Source organism: Glycine soja, chromosome 7 (assembly GCF_004193775.1).
Source record: "Glycine soja cultivar W05 chromosome 7, ASM419377v2, whole genome shotgun sequence".
NCBI classification, from domain to species: domain Eukaryota; kingdom Viridiplantae; phylum Streptophyta; class Magnoliopsida; order Fabales; family Fabaceae; genus Glycine; species Glycine soja.
In genome coordinates, this window is record NC_041008.1 from 45,660,641 (window position 1) to 45,677,304 (window position 16,664).

Below are 16,664 nucleotides of genomic sequence, written 5' to 3' on the forward strand. Positions count from 1 at the left end.
TTCCCTTCAATCCTTTATTAGCGGAAGAATACATAAGTATGGTCAAAGTCATGGCTTGCACAGCAGTGGAAATATGTCGTGTTGAACTTGTTCGGAAAACTACTACGAGTAGCAGTTTCGAATTTATATTTATTTGTGACGCTTAAAATAGTTCAATTAAAAAAAAGTTATCAAAGGAATAACTCAATGCATTAATAATATGTTTAAATTCATTAATTAATATAACAATATGTTATTTAATGATAATGTGAATTTTTATAATAACGTTTCATTAAAATTAAACTCTAAAAAAGCCAACGATAAATTTATTTATTTTTAAATTGGGAATCCAAGCCCAACATAAGGCAGTAAGGAACATTTTTTATTGGATAAGATAATGATGACCTAAATCACTGCTTATATTTTTTGTTATAACTTGAATCAAGGTCCGATGTATTCTTAGAAAAATATTTGTCGAATAATAAGGTTCTCACGTCAGAAATTTCAACCTACATTTCTGCTGAATATGAATTCGACTTTTCCTAATTGGATCAACTTTTGATTATTACTAATATTTTTTTTCAAATCAAATCAAATTTTAAAAAAAAGTTTGGAAAAATTAGATTAAATGTAAAAAATCCAAATAAGACTTTTCTCACCGCCTCACTGCAAAATAATGCATTTCTGTGCACTCTTATCTTCATTTCCCCTTTGTGTCCTATGGCATTGAAATAAATTGAAACAAATAAATCAAACCAGTTAGGCTCTTTTCTAGTAGTTTTCCACCATTGTTTGCACTTCGCGGTATAGCCGGTCATGGTTTCTTCCTTCCTTTAAATGCACTAAAAAAAATACAAAACAAGCCAAAATTAAAATACAATAGCCTTCATTCAATAATTCAATCTCTATTTTTCAAACTTGTCATTTATGAAACGCATATACATTAATAATTACATCATTTATTATTTTCCTAAACTACCTTCTTTTTTTTTTTAGAAAAAAAAGGAAGAAAGGACACTGAATCTGAATTTTATGGGATATGTATATTTGTAGGTTGACGGGTAACACAGCTTCGGCTCGTCCTGTGTGTGTGATTACATTACATGCGTGTTCTGTGTTCCGAGATTTGTTGAACCCATCAATCAGCATTCAGCATTGAACCGTACGATCCGATTCGGATCGAATGCGGCACCGTAATGTAGAGGTCAATTCTCAAGAGTTTAACGTGAGCACGTTACTGAATCTTGAAATTTAGATCGCAAATCCACAATGTCTTGGGGATTGGGTTGGAAGAGACCTTCGGAGATCTTCCACCTCACTCTCAGCTATGGCATCGACGATCCGCCGGAGAATCTCGCCCGCACTTCAACCTCCTCCCGCTCTTCCTCTTCTTCTTCGTCCTCGTCGTCTTCGTCGGGTTCTATTTCCTCAATCCTCTCGCAGGATCAGGACCTCGGGTTTCGCATTGAATTGGATTGGTCGGCGTCGGACGACGAGGATCAGGTGGCGTTGAAGCTTCAGTCCCAGCTGATGGTGGCGTTGCCGATGCCGCAGGACACGGTCGTGGTTGAGTTGAGGCCGAGGGACGATGATGAAAGCGTGGTGGACTTGGGAATGAAGGTTGTTAAGCGAAGGGAGCCTCTCAGGGCGGTCACAATGGCCAAGGCCGTTGCCTCCGGTCAGCAGAGCGACGGCACTGGTATTTTGATACGCTTGTTGCGCTCCGATTTGCCGTCCTCGATGCCGCCAAACGTTGGAGATGCCGTTGCCGGTTCCGGCCACCACTGGACTAGTCTTGCTGCGCTCAGCCTCTGCGGCTGTGGCTTGTCGGTGAGTGTTGCTTACTCTTTGATGGAACTGTCACTCTTGTGGTACCTTTGCTATTTTGCGTTTCATGGTATATAGTTATAACTGCTGCCAAGTGAGTTTTGTAAATCTGCTGCCAAGTAGTTTCTGAAATTGAAGGAGGGAGTTAGTGATTTTGTTTGTTCTCTGCTATATTCTACAGTAACATATGAAAAATTTTGGATAAAAGTTGGAAATTTCCTTTTGAAAATATCAATGCATGTTCCTGAATTTCAAGGGACCAGATGAAGTAGGAAGTACTCGTTGCTTTGAGAATAAAAGTACTTTTGAACTTTCTGATTGGTATCCAAACATACACTTAAACTGTATTATTATGTTTGCTTGCCTTGCTTTTTTTCCCTCCCTGGTGCTCAGGAAGTGCGTTGGATTTTGTAATTTTGGTGGAGTGGAAATCAAATACTATTGAGTTGGATTGAGATGTTTTAAACACATTATGACTGTGTACAGGTATTACCAGTAGAGCTTACACAATTGCCACACCTTGAGAAACTCTATCTAGATAACAACAGGCTAACTGTTTTGCCACCTGAGCTTGGTGAGCTAAGAAGCTTAAAAGTGCTCAGGATTGACAACAATATGCTTGTCTCGGTGCCTGGTAAGCTTTTTGTTGTCTGACCTACTACCATTCGAGGATAGTGGTACTATTTTTTTCTAGTGTACCTAGCAGTGGTGGAAATAGTTTTATATCCTCTAAATAAGTATACTGGACATTAGTGAGTAATGTTAGATTACATGCAGCTTCCAACTTAACACAAACTTAGAAAGCATGATTGCATTGGCTATGGGAAGTCCTAGCCCCACTTACTGCACCAACGCACTTGATTAACCTTGTGGATTTGGGGAGCAAATCCAATGTTCATCCCTGTATTATTTACTGTTGTGATATTTCCTTAAGTAACCGAGGTATTAAGATCAGTGTTTTTTTTTTTTTTTTTTTTTTTGTAAAATAGCCCTTGTATCTAATAGTTTTTATTTTTTGAGCAGCGGAACTGAGACAGTGTATGCAGTTGGTGGAGTTGTCATTGGAACATAACAAGCTTGTTAGGCCACTTCTTGACTTCAGGTTTTTGGTTTAGATGATTTTGTATAAACTAGACTCCACATATTCCTCTGGTCTTATTGTTACCACATATGGCAGGGCTATGGCTGAATTACGGGTTCTTAGGCTATTTGGAAATCCTCTTGAGTTTCTTCCTGAAATTTTGCCCCTCCACAAACTTCGACACCTTTCTCTTGCAAATATTAGGATCGTGGCAGATGAAAATTTGAGATCAGTGAATGTGCAAATAGAGGTAGCACTTTGTAAACTAGCTAGACTACCTTGCTGACATTATTCTTTCGAAACATATCACATGCTTTTTCTGGTCATTGCAGATGGAAAACAGTTCTTATTTCGGTGCATCTAGGCATAAACTCAGTGCCGTCTTCTCTCTTATATTCCGATTTTCTTCTTGTCATCACCCTTTACTAGCATCTGCACTAGGAAAGATAATGCAAGACCAAGGAAATAGAGTGTTTGTAGGTAAAGACGAGAATGCAGTGCGACAGCTTATAAGCATGATAAGTAGTGACAACTGTCATGTGGTATGTTCTATGGGTCTAGATATCGCAATTTTTTAGTTCTTCTGCTATTTGGTGGTTGTGATTGTCCTTAATATTTTACAGGTTGAACAAGCCTGCTCTGCTCTTTCATCCCTTGCCTCTGATGATTCCGTAGCATTGCATCTGATGAAAGCAGACATCATGCAACCAATTGGAACAGTTCTAAAATCTGCAGGTCTGGAAGAGGTAATATCTGTATTGCAAGTTGTGGTCCAGTTGGCTTTCACATCTGATACTGTGGCTGAGAAGATGTTGACCAAGGATATTTTAAAATCATTGAAAAACTTATGTGCCCATAAAGATCCAGAGGCAAGTTAGTTTCTTCATAGATAGTGACTAAATTGGTTCCTTATATTGCAGTCCTTTGAATTTTAGGTTTATCCTTCTATAGGTACAAAGGCTAGCTCTGTTAGCTGTTGGGAATTTGGCCTTCAGTCTGGAAAATCGTCGCATACTTGTTTCTTCTGAAAGCTTACGAGAACTTCTCTTACGTCTAGCTGTTGCAACTGAGCCACGTGTGTATAAAGCTGCAGCTCGTGCTTTGGCAATTCTTGGTTTGTGTTCGGATATAAAATTCATCTATGTTTGTCGGGATGTTTTATCCTGATTACTTAATGGGGTTATTCATTTTTACTTTTGTAGGAGAAAATGAAAACCTGAGGCGTGCAATAAAAGGAAGACAAGTGGGTAAGCAAGGACTTCGCATACTCTCAATGGATGGAGGAGGAATGAAAGGTCTAGCAACTGTACAAATGCTAAAGGAAATTGAAAAAGGAACTGGAAAACGAATACATGAGTTGTTTGATTTAATATGCGGCACATCAACAGGAGGAATGCTAGCTGTTGCACTTGGGATTAAGTTAATGACTTTGGAAGAATGTGAAGATATATACAAAAATCTTGGTAAGGATGTCACTTAAGAATGGCATGTCATTTAGTTATTTTTATCAATCTGTTTATTTGTCCTACAATTCTACATAAACTGATCAAACACTCGGAATCAGGGAAGCTTGTTTTTGCTGATCCTGTTCCCAAGGACAACGAAGCTGCTACTTGGAGAGAAAAATTAGATCAACTTTATAAAAGTTCATCACAGAGTTTTAGGGTTGTTGTTCATGGATCAAAAGTATGTATTTCTTTCCTTTATGTCGGTGTGTTGACATTTTTTTCTGCTTCCCTATATATATATATATATATATATATATATATATATATATATATATATATGAAGCATGTGTTTTAGAATATCTAAATGGAAATAGGATGCTTCACAATATCAATGTTTATGTTGTGCAATTTTATTCACATATGTAAGATAGAGTGCATGATGCATTATTGCATTCTTTTCTCTGAGCTATTTAGCTATTTTGGGTGTTTGAATTTTCTCTGCCCTAAATGGAGTATTATGACTTATTGTCTTGCAGCATAGTGCAGAACAGTTTGAAAGGCTATTGAAGGAAATGTGTGCTGATGAAGATGGAGATCTAATGATAGATTCTGCTGTGAAAAATGTGCCCAAAGTTTTTGTTGTATCAACCTTGGTGAGCATGATGCCTGCACAACCATTTGTATTTCGCAATTATCAGGTTCGAAGCTAATACTGTTTATTGGTATTTGTAAATAATGGCTATTAAATTACATTTATTCATGATTGTTAATGTATTTTTTCTTTATAATATTTAATTCTCTGTCACTCTTTGTCGTTACTATCTATAATGCAGTACCCTGCTGGAACACCTGAGGTGGCTCTTGTTGCAACATCAGATGGCTCTGGGATCAATGTATTAGCTTCACCTATAGGTGAACAGGTTGGCTATAAGCGTAGTGCTTTCATTGGAAGCTGTAAGCATCAAGTATGGAAGGCTATCAGAGCATCATCTGCTGCTCCTTATTATCTTGATGATTTCTCAGATGGTACTGATTACTCTGCTGTTGTTTGCATCAATTAGGCTGTATTTTAGTTTTAGTTATTTCCATTTCTGTATTGTTATTTATGTGTATTTATTTTCATCCTGCAACATGCCTTAAGATGTCAACCGCTGGCAAGATGGTGCGATAGTGGCTAACAATCCTACAATTTTTGCCATAAGAGAAGCACAACTTCTGTGGCCAGATACAAAAATTGACTGTCTGGTTTCAGTAGGATGTGGTTCTGTTCGAACCAGGGTAAGTAATCTTCTCTGTTTTAGTTCTCTAATAATATTCTGTGTTCAAAAAAGAAGATCAAGGGCTTTGATAGTTATTCATTGTAACACTTGTTTCATAGGTCTGTAAACATGAAAATTAAAAAGAATGTTGTTGAAATTATAGGACTTTAGGTATAGAAGAAGGTAAAGAGATATAAGAGAATGAAATACTATATTGATATTAACTGAGATGTTTTACAATGTATTGATGTGTTTATAAAACTTAAAGTACTAACCCTTGTACTGATCATAATCCTAACTAATTTGGAAAACAAATCATGATAAGGAAATGTAGTAATTAATCTTAAGAGGTAATGAGGAAATACCGAAATAGGGAAACTAATCCTAGAGGTTAATCTAAATTATTATAAGATATTTTATGATATTTCCATATATTCTAACAAATGTGATTAATAATTTTGATTTTAAGAGACGTGTCATTGACTATTGAAGTTCTGAAGTTACTTTTCTTTTTATTATTGTGTGTTTATACGTTTGTAGGTACGAAAAGGAGGTTGGCGGTATCTGGATACGGGGCAGGTGTTGATTGAGAGTTCATGCTCTGTTGATCGGGTGGAGGAAGCTTTAAGTACATTGCTACCCATGCTTCCTGAGATACAATATTTTCGTTTCAATCCAGGTATTTGATAGAGGGTTGATAGCTAACACTACCACTACTCCTAAGAAAACACCATTAAAGGCTAAAGAGAAAGCTATAAAAAAGATAAAATATAACAACTCAAACTTTTCATTCATTGGTGCTAATAGGTAAAGATGAATACATTTATATAGCCCTAAGTAATGTCAATCAATGGATAATAATTATCCAAGTGTCAACATCATATTTATTTTTGGGTCTTAACCCTTCGGTTCATCAAGAGAAAGAGATCTTGACTAATTTGGAGTTTGACTGAGAGGTAAGTAAAGCCCGGCCAAGAATTGTTTCCGCTAAGGATCGAACTTGGGTACTATCCGAACGATTCAATCTTAATTTTAACACATTAACCACTTGTGTCCAATCACTTGGTTATCAACATCATTATTTTAACATGAGTAAAATAAAAACTATAACTTATAAAATACATATTTAACTCCACCATATATAGTCCTTAGACCATTTAATTTTGGGCCTAGAACCCATCCTATCAATGTCATGTTTATGTTTGTGAGTTTGGGAATGGAAGAATCTTTCTTTGCCTTCTAATTCTATTCGTATGAATTTTCAGTAATTTCCTATTTGCTTTCAATTTAACTTCATTTATTTTCCCTGTTTGATAAAGAAGTGTACTTCTAGAGTAGCTAGCTATTCATGGAAAGAACTTTAATTCTGAACAAGTGTTCTTTGTGTCTTTCCTCACAGTTGATGAACGCTGTGATATGGAACTTGATGAGACAGATCCGACTATCTGGCTAAAGTTGGAATCTGCGATTGAAGAATATATACAAAAGAATCATCACGCATTTGAAAATGTGTGTGATAGATTGCTTCTTCCTTTCCAGCATGAGGAGAAGTGGTCAGAAAATCTGAGATCTAAATTACCCAAGACAAAGGAATCACTTGAGGGTATTGTGGATTATATGTTGTCTGCACTGTAAAATTTCACTTTCATTTATCCCCTTAAATGTTAAGATTCTTTTGTTCTCTTTTATCAGGTGCTGATGGCCCCACCTTAGGGTGGAGGCGTAATGTACTACTTGTTGAAGCTTCACATAATCCAGATTCTGGAAGAGTGATCCACCATGCCCGGGAACTTGAGTCATTTTGTGCTCGTAATGGCATACGTTTATCCCTAATGCAGGGTTTGTCTGGGATTGTAAAAACAGTGCCATCAACAACATTCCCAACTCCATTTCAATCACCTCTGTTTACAGGAAGCTTCCCTTCGAGTCCCCGCATGTTTAGTCCTGATCTTGGTCAGAGGATTGGACGAATTGATCTGGTCCCACCTTTAAGTTTAGATGGTCAATTAGGGAAAACAATTGCATCACCTCCAATGTCTCCTCGAGGACTTAGACAGCTCTCTTTTCCCGTGAAATCATTGCATGAGAAATTGCAGAATTCACCGCAAGTGGGTGTTATACATTTGGCTCTTCAAAATGACTCGGATGGCTTAATTGTGAGGTATTTGCTACAATGTTTCATGAACTCCTATTCATTGCCAATAGTTATTTTTGTCCGTGTGGATGGAAGCCTGATGCTATTGTCCTTTTATTTAGTTGGCACAATGATGTATTTGTTGTGGCTGAACCTGGAGAACTCGCTGAGAAATTTCTGCAAAATGTTAAATTCAGTTTGTTGTCAACAATGAGGAGCCATCGCAGAAGGGGCGCATCTCTCCTGGCCAATATTTCTACTATTTCTGATTTAGTTGCCTTTAAACCTTATTTCCAAATTGGAGGCATTGTCCACCGTTATCTAGGCCGTCAAACCCTTGTATATCATCTCCCCCTTGTGCTTCTTTATAAATTTTTGAAATCAACTTAATATATCTTTTAGAAACTTGAGTTTGGATATCTTTTATGTAGGTTATGGAAGATGATCAAGAAATTGCTTCATATATGTTTCGTAGGACTGTCCCTTCTATGCACTTATCCCCTGAGGATGTACGATGGATGGTATGTGCTTTGCTCCCACTTTGATTTTATTATTGTTGCTATGGATGTACTTTTATGGAGCTTCACTCAAACTATTAAGATCTTTCTTATTTGCTGTTACCCAATGTTCACTATCATCATCTGATCTGGAGATTTAAGATATAGAATGATGATTGGGTGTTGATCAGTTTATTATAAATGAGTCACTTTTATACTCTTAAAAAAGTTGGAGGTTATATCATAAGAATGATCATCACCTTATATTGCTCTAGGTCCATTTTTATATGGCTTCATTTGTCTCTGTTACTTTCCTCCTTTAGGGATTCTTTAATCTGGCTGTGTAAAGGGATGATGCCTTGTATAGGAGAATAATGCATTGGGGACAGAGCTAGAGTCCATTTCATTTTTTTTCTTAAAAAGAATTTTGTGCAATCCCACTATTTGGATTAAACTTTTACCGTGACAGTGGCTTTGACTGATTTTAAGCATCGGAACTATATATGCGGGCACTGTAAAATTTAAAGATCATCTACATCCATTATTTTGACAGTTAGGGTGCCTGTTTTTATTTGTCAAAGAAGGGATAAACTTAGCTTTTATTACATATCTAGAAAATAATGCCCTTTTGGTTTGAAATTTTGAATAAGAGTGGCAAGATCACAATTATGGATTTGACTTCTTTAAAGTGAATATTTTTTATGGAGGTAAATTATGGAGATATAAAAACTTGATTAAAAAGTCAATGGTTGATATTGTAATTGTAATAAAAATATAAAATACATAGACATGTGTAATACACTATGAAGTTAAGGTTATTATTTATAATCCGCACTTTACCCTTTGTTGTCTGTCTCTAGACTACACTAAAGTAGTTAAATCCCAATATAATCAGTTTCTTATTGGTTCCGAATATAAATCAGAGCCATGCTTTCCTTGTGGATGGTTTCAATGTAAGATATATAGACTATATAGTGTTTGGTTGGAGGGAGGGAGAAAGGAGGGGGGGTTTATGGAAAAAGGTGGATGATATGTTGTTGTAAGACATCTCTGTTCTCCAGTACGACACTATTTTCCTGGTGTACCAAGTATAGGGGAAAGAAATTTCTAGTCAAATCCTGTCATATTTGTTGAAATGTTATGACTCATTTCTTTTTTATTTTTTTTTAAAGCCAAAAACTAATACTACCAAACCATGATGTGCCACAAAACAAACTACCAAACCATGATGAACTCATGTTACAAGTTTCGTACCCAGCATCTATAACTGAGAAATTGTAACAAAATGATTGGCAGAGCAATACCAAAACACCCTGCGACACATCTTACCAACCTGTAAATCATACATGAAGTATAAAAAACTATCCATCAATCCATGTAATGCATATTATCCCCCTCTGTATATGCACATCCTACATATATAAGCAGATCATTGTTCCCGTCCCTCACCACTATTCCCCACCATGCTGCTGCATCATGCAGCAATAACAGACCGGGCCTTTATTACTCCACCTTCATTTTCCTTCATTGTATGCATGGGCAGCACATACAGTATTACAATTCATTGTATGAACTCATGTTACAAGTTCTGACTCATTTCTTGTTTTCTCCTTTTATCGGTATCTTGAATAACCTAGGTTGGAGCTTGGAGAGACAGGATCATAATATGCACAGGGACATATGGACCTACTCATGCTCTTATCAAGGCCTTTCTGGACTCTGGTGCCAAAGCTATTGTTTGTTCTTCAAGTGAACCTCCAGAGTCTCTGTCGACCACTGTTGATGGTTACATAGAGTTGAATGTGATGGAAAATGGGAAGTTTGAAATTGGGGAAGATGAAGCAGATGATGAGAATATACCCGCCAGTCCAGTAAGCGACTGGGAAGATAGTGACGCTGAGAGAAATGTGGACCACACTTTTTCTTTTTGGGACGATGATGAAGAGGAACTGTCACATTTTGTTTGTCAATTATATGATTCATTATTCAGGGAAGGTGCTAGTATCAATGTTGCTTTGCAACATGCTCTTGCCTCATATCGAAGAATGAGGTATGTGTGCCATCTCCCCGGCGTACAATAATTTTGTTCACTTAATCTTTCACAATAAAAAAACACGAAAATAAAGGATGAGAGGGGGGGAAAGATGAGTCTGTGTGAGAGAACATGTTCTTATAAAATTATACGGTCGATAACCAATTTTGAGGCTTATAAAGATGTGCATTTATAGTTGTTTCCGATGTTCCTTACTATTTTATTTTGTTCCTTGTACTTGTTCAGTTGTTCCTACTGTGATGACATTCGGAGGATTAGGGCTTCGGAGTATCTGTATTATAGTCGTAGATTGCCATACTTTTTTTTTTTTTTGACGAATCAGGTTATTTTAAGACTCAGATTTAAAAAATAATTTACTTTCCGATGTATATTTTTTCATATGTAGATTATAATACCTTGCCCACACGAATTTATACAACTTTTTTTTAAAACCTTCACGATTGTAGCTGTCTTTGTACTTTAAAGCTAGGCTAGGGTAATATTACACGTTAAGATTAAGAATCAATGTTTCAACAAAAACAATTTTGGTTGCAACGAGCCAACTATAAAGAAACATGATAATCTTTAAAATGAATCTTTAAAGTAAAAAATGAATTAATTTAAAAATAAATATATTCTTATTTTACATTAGGGATACATTTACTTTAAAATTATTTCTTTCCTAATGATAAAACTTAAGTAAAAAATTTTGTTTGCTTTTTATAGTATTTGCACATTTTTAATCCGTTTTAGTACCCATAGTCCAAAATTATGGATTAAAATTTTTTAATCCATGAAAGTTTTCAACATTTGATTTTACAGAGCAACATTATTTATTAAGATTAAATTTCTTAATCCTTGATTCACTGTTTATCAATAGATAAGTTTGTAGCCGTTCTTGCTAATCCTTTATTTGCAGTAAATAATTTGTAAGTAACAAACTAAATTTTGTAAAACGTTCTCATGTTGATTGTTTTTCCCCGCGTTTTAAAACTCGGATCAATTTGACTGGTCTGGGCCATGACCAGGTGGTTGAATCGGGTCGAGTCATACATTCGATTAGTTGTGCTTTTCAATATAGAGTAATCCGATCGGATTTGCAATCAAACTAATGATCCGTTGACCCAGACTGAGTTACTTATCCTTTTATTCCTCCTTGCAGCTTGAAACGGTGTCGTTTCAAGTCATTTAGAAACCCTCTCAAGTCTTGACCTCTCCTGAGTCTCCTTCCTTTCATAGTCTCACGACGCCTCGGTCTCTCCAAGTCCAACAAGTCTACACCACCACTACATTATCGTGCTACACTGTCAAGGTCGCCCTCACAACCTCCCATTCTACCTTTGCCCCCGTTGCATCGTCATGCCACACCAACATCAAGTTGTCCTTGCATAACGCCGTCAAGGTCACCCTCACGACCTCACCTTCTACCTTTGTCTCAATGAGTCTTCCCCGCTGCTACCGTTGTGGCGTCAGGTCATCCTTGCACAATGCCGTCGAGGTCGGCCTCACCTTCACTCGCACTGAACGTCACCAATCACCCTCACCCTTTACCTCTCCATTCTAGAACAAGGTATGAATGACCGTGTGATGCTATTCTACTCTTAGTAATTTCTTAATTAGTAATCTATGTAATTATGTATTGCTTTGTTTCAAATTTGTATTGATTGGTTAGATTGCAATGTTAGTGTGATACTTCGGTATTGATTCCTGTGACCGGTAGACTACATTCAGTGCATTGGTATTTGCCTATTTGGTGCTTTGATATTGATTTGTTTCAATTTTTGTAGGTTTATTAGTCATATACATATGGTGTGAATTTATTTTGTAGGTTCATTAGTTGTATACATATCTAATAGCAGATTAGCAGTCCTAATTTAGGTTAATTATTAAGTGTTTAATTTGTATCTTAGATGGCATCTAGTGAAACACCAACATCCCAAGAAACATCTACTTAAAATTCAAGGCCTAATATTAGAGGAAAAATGACAATGACTTAGTTTCTGCCCTCTGGCCATAGAAAAAAGTTAAACTTTTTAAGAATATATGTTGAACTTGAACTTATTTAGTTATTTATTTATGTTTGTAATTTTTGTTATTTGTTTGAACTTGGACAATGATGTTTTTTTTAACATTTTGGTATTTAATTATCTGTTATGGAATTATATTAATTTATAATGTTATCCTTAAATATTTTTAACACAGATATAAAAAAATATATTTTTTATTACAGACGGGATCATAGGGATTAATTAATAACCACCGATTCGTCTATTGATCCAGTAATCCAATACCCAGACCCACTGATTTTTAAAACTGGTTCTTCCTTTCAAAATGTAATGCTGAAATCAAGGGAAAAAAACAAGAAAATATGGATACATACAAACGGGGTTTATGAGTTTATCAAGCGATAAATAATGGTTAATTGTGGAATATAATAGTAATTAATAGAGACACAGATACTGGATATAATTTTCATTATGATGTCTTTAATTTTGATTTACTGTGTTGGCACTCTTTGCCCCACATGCTATTGAATTTCCTTGCTGCAATGTGAGTATCCTATTGCATTTCCAGCTGATTATGTTATTTCAATCTCTGGGTGAAGGAATGCGCCCAAAGTCTTCTTTCCCAAAAGGCCAAAACAATGCATTTGTTCATTTTTAGGTGACGTTGAATAAGATATTTTAATTAATTTTTAGTTTTTTTATTAACTGAAAAATTTATTTGATAAATAAGTTTTTTTATAACTTTTAGTATTTTTTAAAATTTTATTTGAAGTAACATTTTTTGAAATATTAACTTCTAATTTTTTATATATTTTTTTATTTTTATTCTTAATATATTTATTCAATTTCCTAATTATCACTTTAAATAAATTATGATTTTTTTATTTTATTTTATACTTTTCAACAACTTCAACTATCGAACACTTAGCTTCTAGCTTCCGATTAACTTTAAGTTAATTTTACTAAACATAACCTTAGATAAATTTAAGAATAGCCGTTAAAAAAATATAAATTTAAGAATAGATTGAAATTAATTTGTATTTACTCCGATTATTAAATAATAAAATACAATCCAATTAAAGAGAAAAAAATTACGATTTTTATTAAATAAATACCTCCCATAATTGGTTGTGAGATTTATTAAAAAATTTGTTTTCTTTTAAACATAATCGTATCTTGTTACTCAACGATAAAAGGGATGAAAATCAGACTATAATTTAACGTGAAAAAAGAATCATCCAACAGAGGAATCATCAGCAAGTTACAAGGACCCCCGTACCCAAAAGGCACACAAGCAAGACAATGAAAGATCAACCTCTTTCTTTCTTTCTTTCCTTTAGCCTAGGCATAAAAGGTGGAGATTGGAGAGTAACTTTTGACTAACACTCTAACAGCTATAAAACTAAAAAAGTGAACCATTGAGTTTGAATCTGTATAAATTTTAAATTTGTCAATATAGCAAGATTACAGAAATCCATTTCATACGTACTATATATGATCAATAGATAATAATATAGTTTTACATACTGACTATAGTGTGCATTACAAGCAAGCTATTATATAGTCTAAGAAGTCAAAAGGATAAAGCGTGATGCCGGGAAAACAAGCGAGATTTTATTGCAGACATTGCAATAATATGATGTTCTTGTTCACTTTATAAAGTTTCAATCATGGAAGTTCATGCTTTTCATAAAGCATGTTATTATCTATCATCTACTAAAGGAGATGCTCCAAATTTAAAATTAAATTTAGGATGATGACCACGGCTATCTTCATCTAGAAGCCTCCTTCATGAATCCATTTTAACAGTAGATTTAATGAAATATAAAAGCAGTGTCACTGCCATTTCCATCAAAACCATACATCTAGATAGAATGGCTGCTCCTACTCCAGTTGCTATTGGCACAAGGGGCACAATTGGATCTCTTGTAAAGAAGGAAATTGAATACTTCTCCATGTTTGAGTTGGGGAACTCACAGAGGCCTCAGCCACACTTTGTGAACATTGTTTCTGGAAGAGGCTATTCCACTTCCAGGTCAAGTTTCTGGGTCTTGCTAATGACAGGGAAGAGGAGGAAGCGAAGAGATAACAATGTGTTTCTCCCAAAAATGTGTTCGGTTGCTGAAGTGGTAGAAAGCAATAAGTGGAACAGGGTTCCTGGTTACAGCTACAGGATCCTCAAGGATGATATCAACAACTTTCAGCTCTGATTGAACACAGTTTCTTGAATTAGTCTGAACTTGTATCTTGAGTGACCAAAGACTTGCAAAATGTTCATGTTATTTTTCACCTTGTGATGCCACATTGGACAGTTTTATTTTATTTTTTATTTTGGGGTTCATGTTGATTTCAAGTTCTCAGTATTTCTGATGCCTTTGGTAATTGTGCTGTCCTGCCTTTTGTTGCTTTCAGCTCTGATGTAAATTCTGTGTTCTATCGCTTGCTTAAGCAGATTTGACCCAATGCAGCTCATTGGTGGAAGGAAATATGGTGCAGCCAAGAAGATTAAGGACCAAATAGTATATGGATGCCAACATATAGATCTGTGACCCTTTTGTATTTCTGAACAAAAGGTTCAAGCACAAGAGTTCTTATTTATCAACATATTTGTAATTGTACCTACATGTCTACATTAATAATTTTGGACTTGGACATAAGGTTCTTGTGGTGAAATAAAATAGAAACACAAAGTGCAGATAAAAATAAAACAAACAGATGTAAGCGTTCATTGAGTCTTGAGGTCTGTCTTAGCTATGTTGAGAGCCTCCGGGACCCAACTCACCTAAAGTTTTTTGAATAAAAAAAAAAAAAGTAAAACAAACAGATGAATATTCATTGTGTGTAATTTAAACCTGAGTGAATCTGAGTCACCCTTGTTGAGATATGGTCTTGGCTCCTGTTGGACCGTCTTAGCAAGTCCAGAATCAGAGAGCTTTGGATTGAAATCTTCTGCGTATTATTTACTGGTTAGCTCAACAGTGTGTTATGCTCAAAGAAGAATAACGCCTTTGAAATTAATGGTTTTTTAATATCCTTTGTAGACAACCCTGTTGCCTCAAGTCAAGGCAATCAAGATTCTAAGTATCAGTTGCAGCAGCCACCGGCAAGTTCTTGATGTGTGAATACTTCAATCTAACATTATTGTTTGCACCTCCATATTTTAGTATCTCTCCGTGCTTTTCTACCTGCAATTGACAACATGCATTTTTTTTACAAATTATGCTTGATCCGAAGCTTTTTTTTATTATTTTAAAATATCATGCTACTTATTGTAAAAATATTTTATTAACTCTCAGGGACTGATTGAATGAAACGAGATAAGATCTCAGATCCAGTAAGCTACAATTCGAGCTCTCTTTTATCTATTATAGTCTTTTACATGATATGAATGTAAATCTTTTATAAATAACAAGTACTATTTTTTTCTGATCACTTCTTTTTAAAAGTTGTAAAGTATATTAAACATTTTCAAGCGTATAGATGCTTAGAAGATGTGGAGTTGTGGACTACCTGATCAAGAATACCATAGATATACGCCTTCAGATTCGGCATTTGAGAAGTTGTGGAACATTCAACTAGAGCGGTTTAAATGACAGTTAATTGTCCCGTTTTCCCCTCTCTCTTTTACATGTCTTAACTAGTATTTGACCGGCTCACCTAACTTATCCAACCGGGCCAATTTTTGGGTCTCAAATTAATTATCTTAGTCCGACCTAGCCCAATCACCAGTTTGACACGTTAAGACATGTTAAGTCGGATCAATTTTGACAATTCTACATTCAACTAAGATTGTGAAGTATCTTCTCCTTTCAAACCATTTAATTGAGAAACTTGGATTATTTTATCGAAATGGATAAAAAAAAAAAGTAATATCATGTTTAGATTGGTGATGCGATGATACAAAATTATTGTTTTCAGTGTGAAAAGAAACCAGCTTTTCTATCAAAATTGCTTAAAAATAAAAATTAATTATCATAGTTGGTTAACAAAGTATTTATGGAAATGAATTATTTTTGTCACGTTGGAATGTAGGAGATGTCATCATGAGTAATTTGTATTTTTTGTTTGTCTTTCAATAGAAAACGTCATCTTATCACGCTAAATACATGTTTAATAATTAGATTTTCACTCTATTAAGTATATGTCTAGTTGACATAAAATATAGGAAAATTATAATTTCAATTGTAATAGTGATTTAATTATTATTTAACTTTTCACTATATAATTATATTTTATTGTAAACTTTGTAATTATAATATATTCTTTCATTTTTTTTACTTATATTTCATAATCTTATCTAAAAATTGAAATAAAGATTAACAAAATACATTAAAATGAAAACAAAATGTGGGTGAATTTATTTAAACTTTTTTTTTAAAAAAAGTGTTTCTTAATGAAATA

General features: G+C 34.8%; 2 protein-coding genes across 3 annotated transcripts; both read left to right on the forward strand.

The window, feature by feature from the left end:
• The first annotated feature begins 1,009 nt into the window (after positions 1 to 1,009).
• LOC114420157 (phospholipase A I-like) lies at positions 1,010 to 10,646 on the forward strand. 2 transcript variants are annotated; one of them, XM_028386034.1, is made up of 18 exons: positions 1,010 to 1,809; positions 2,293 to 2,440; positions 2,830 to 2,908; positions 2,984 to 3,137; positions 3,220 to 3,429; positions 3,511 to 3,756; positions 3,839 to 4,001; positions 4,090 to 4,350; positions 4,452 to 4,573; positions 4,872 to 5,033; positions 5,169 to 5,361; positions 5,477 to 5,613; positions 6,135 to 6,273; positions 6,994 to 7,197; positions 7,287 to 7,755; positions 7,851 to 8,067; positions 8,160 to 8,249; positions 9,863 to 10,646. In XM_028386034.1, exons 1-18 carry the CDS (start codon positions 1,249 to 1,251, stop codon positions 10,304 to 10,306), a joined length of 3,999 nt encoding a protein of 1,332 aa, XP_028241835.1. In that variant the 5' UTR covers positions 1,010 to 1,248; the 3' UTR covers positions 10,307 to 10,646. The 2 variants fall into 2 exon arrangements, with proteins under 2 accessions (XP_028241835.1, XP_028241836.1); XM_028386035.1 differs by lacking the exon at positions 2,293 to 2,440 and having other exon boundaries at positions 1,704 to 1,809.
• A 3,374-nt stretch (positions 10,647 to 14,020) lies between these two features.
• Positions 14,021 to 15,074, forward strand: LOC114420158. The gene has a single exon (XM_028386036.1). The coding sequence runs from the start codon at positions 14,081 to 14,083 to the stop codon at positions 14,471 to 14,473; it is 393 nt and encodes a 130-aa protein (XP_028241837.1). The 5' UTR covers positions 14,021 to 14,080; the 3' UTR covers positions 14,474 to 15,074.
• Positions 15,075 to 16,664: the final 1,590 nt, after the last annotated feature.

What these genes read in the sequence shown, in the direction of transcription:
- LOC114420157 (XM_028386034.1), top strand. Translation starts at nt 1,249, where the DNA reads ATGTCTTGGGGATTGGGTTGGAAGAGACCTTCGGAGATCTTCCACCTC. An exon ending in TCGGATGGCTTAATTGTGAG is followed by an intron (nt 7,756 to 7,850) that starts GTATTTGCTACA and finishes CCTTTTATTTAG; the next exon opens with TTGGCACAATGATGTATTTG. An exon ending in CTGAGGATGTACGATGGATG is followed by an intron (nt 8,250 to 9,862) that starts GTATGTGCTTTG and finishes TGAATAACCTAG; the next exon opens with GTTGGAGCTTGGAGAGACAG.
- LOC114420158 (XM_028386036.1), top strand. Translation starts at nt 14,081, where the DNA reads ATGAAATATAAAAGCAGTGTCACTGCCATTTCCATCAAAACCATACAT.